Source organism: Halyomorpha halys, unplaced genomic scaffold (assembly GCF_000696795.3).
Source record: "Halyomorpha halys isolate HHAL.00 unplaced genomic scaffold, Hhal_1.1 Scaffold127.1, whole genome shotgun sequence".
Taxonomy (NCBI): Eukaryota; Metazoa; Arthropoda; class Insecta; order Hemiptera; family Pentatomidae; genus Halyomorpha; species Halyomorpha halys.
The window spans coordinates 102,848-105,317 of NW_027107825.1; the positions used below are offsets into that span (position 1 = coordinate 102,848).

At 36.4% G+C, this 2,470-nt stretch overlaps 1 protein-coding gene across 1 annotated transcript in view; it reads left to right on the forward strand.

The window, feature by feature from the left end:
* LOC106678184 (uncharacterized) overlaps positions 1–2,470 on the forward strand; it is a gene marked incomplete in the record, with an annotated part of 138,425 nt that overhangs the window by 68,983 nt on the left and 66,972 nt on the right. Inside the window, 1 exon segment of the mRNA XM_067046185.1 lies at positions 1,191–1,250. Coding sequence (XP_066902286.1) covers positions 1,191–1,250 — 60 coding nt within the window.

Genomic DNA, 2,470 nt, shown 5'->3' on the forward strand with positions numbered 1-2,470 from the left:
GATATATATAAGTTGCAGCCTTAGTCAGCTCTTATTTCGATGTCAGATCAGCTGATTGAAGATGTATATTTGGAGGTATGGAACACAATAAAAGGCAGTCTTTGAGATACACCCGAGGTGATAATTTCTCTCTCCCTTTCCTTTTTTCAGTTTTTTGTGCTCACAAACGTTTAACTGTGTCAAAACCTTTAGATACCGGAGTAATTTTTTTTTTTTAAAGAAGAATTGTTTTGTTATTTTGTCATCTTCAATTTTTTTCTCTCTCAATTTTTGAAAACAAGGGCTGCCAACAGGATCGTTAAACAAGCGGTTTCGAACCTAGAAGCTTTGAAGCAAAACGGGGTCCAGAACGCACCAGCAGATTCCTGCATTACCAGAAGTCTCTCTTGCGGAAGTGCACGCCACGACACTAGAGTGGGCAGTATGCCGCAGATCTCCTGGCACGCTACAACAGAATCGCAGAAAAACTCAGCGAGACGATGGAAACAATCCAGATACAGTGTCGGATGTAATTCCTATCCATGGTACTGAAGAGTCAGTTGGCAAAAGAGCTGGGGAAGGAGGGATTTCCGAGGGAGCACTCGTTTGTGGAAATTGCTCAAGACCTCATAGATAAATGCAATAGAGAGGTGGAGCCCTGAATGGAAGTAGAGGAGCCAGGGTGGACCCCGATAGAATATCAACGGCCAAGAAACATGCCCAACCCAACTGAGCGTGGTGTGTTGATGCTTGAGGGGCATATATTGAAGACTTTAAGTTCACTGAACAAAATGATAAAGCACATTTTGGTCCTTAGGCCAGTCTTAACTTTGTGAACACACCATGTATTTAACCAATTTTATGTCATTTGAACATTTCATAATTTTTAATTGTAAAGCAGCATATTTTGAATAATACGAGTTAATGATATAAAATTCTCGGGGTCAACATTTTTCTCTAATATTGTTGATACTGTTTTTTCACTTGAAGATGGAGTAATAATAATAATTATTATTATTACTAAAAAATATCAATCAGCATAATACTAAGGAAATTAATAAGTCATGTAATAACTGTTTCTGTATTTGTAATTTTCAGTAGTTGGTTAAAGAGCTATAGATGTTACTTAAATGAAAATTTAGGAGTTACTACATGGACATGTGTTATTTAATTATTTCATTTATCAAAAATTGTGTTGCTTTTTTTTATAGAACAGTCCAGCAAGAAGACCTTATCACAAATCAATGAAGCGGACTAAGCCTGCTACTAAAGTATGTTTTAACCTTTTATTATTTATTATTTTAGTTGTTAATCCTCGATAACATTTCATTGTTTAAGTTGATATTCCTTAAGTCCAAAAAAATTTTATACCATTTAATAAATTAAAAATTCAACACATCACGCTTGAGTCATCTCGAAAGAATTCAGGAATTTATAAAAAAATTAGATGGCCATTACACAATGATAATTATGACTAGACTTGGATTTTTTAAATTCTTTTTTTTTTTTAATAATTTATTTATTGTTATTTACAACTGTATAAAAATATATACAACAAGTAAATTTTGTGTAGGTGACATAGTGACATGATACAAACATGTGGAGAATCTAAACCCATTGGTAGAACTCCAATAATATTTTTAGAGGAGAAGATCTCGAGGCCATCTTCTTTTCAGATGCCTAGGAGGATTATTAGGTTACTAAGGAGAAGCCAGGTTAGATACAAGTGGATTTGGGTGGTTGGGAAGTTTATCTTGGAAGGAATGGTATCTGGTTTTAGCCAAATCGGCAACATATGGGACATTGAAGTCCTGATGGATGACTTGATTTGTGAGACAAAGTAAGGAGCATTAAGGATTTTATGAAGGATTTTGGACTGTAAGGATTGGATTCGGGAATTTGATGGTTTAGTGGAGCCCCAGAGCTCAACTCCGTATGTCCAGATAGGCCTTATAATAGTCATGTAGGTCATTCTTTTTGTAATGGATTGGTAATTTAGACCGTTGGTCTTGTAAATGTTGTAATAGTCAAAATCGGCGAGCAGTTTCCTGTCTTTTCAGTCTTGTATGAGGATTCCATGTCAGTCATTTGTCGAGATGTAGTCCTAAGTAACGGATGTCGACAGGAATAAGAGGGGTAATATTAAAGGAGACTGTAGAGCAAGAGGTCATGCGTTTATGACAAAGGGTAAATGTGATCTGGTGGGATTTATTGGAATTAATTTTAATCCTTCAATTTTGGTACCATTCTTCAAGGGTGGTGATGTGGGATTGGAGAGTTTGAGATACAATGTAAGGATCATTGATCACTGACAATAGACATGTGTCATCGGCATACGTGGTGAGGATAGTGTCAGGATGGGTTGGGATGTCAGCTGTGAAGACTGTATAAAGGATAGGACCAAGGATACTACCCTGAGGTACACCAGCAGACTGACAGAATAGGGATGAATAAGCGCCGTTGTAATTTACTTGAAATAATCTATCGGAGA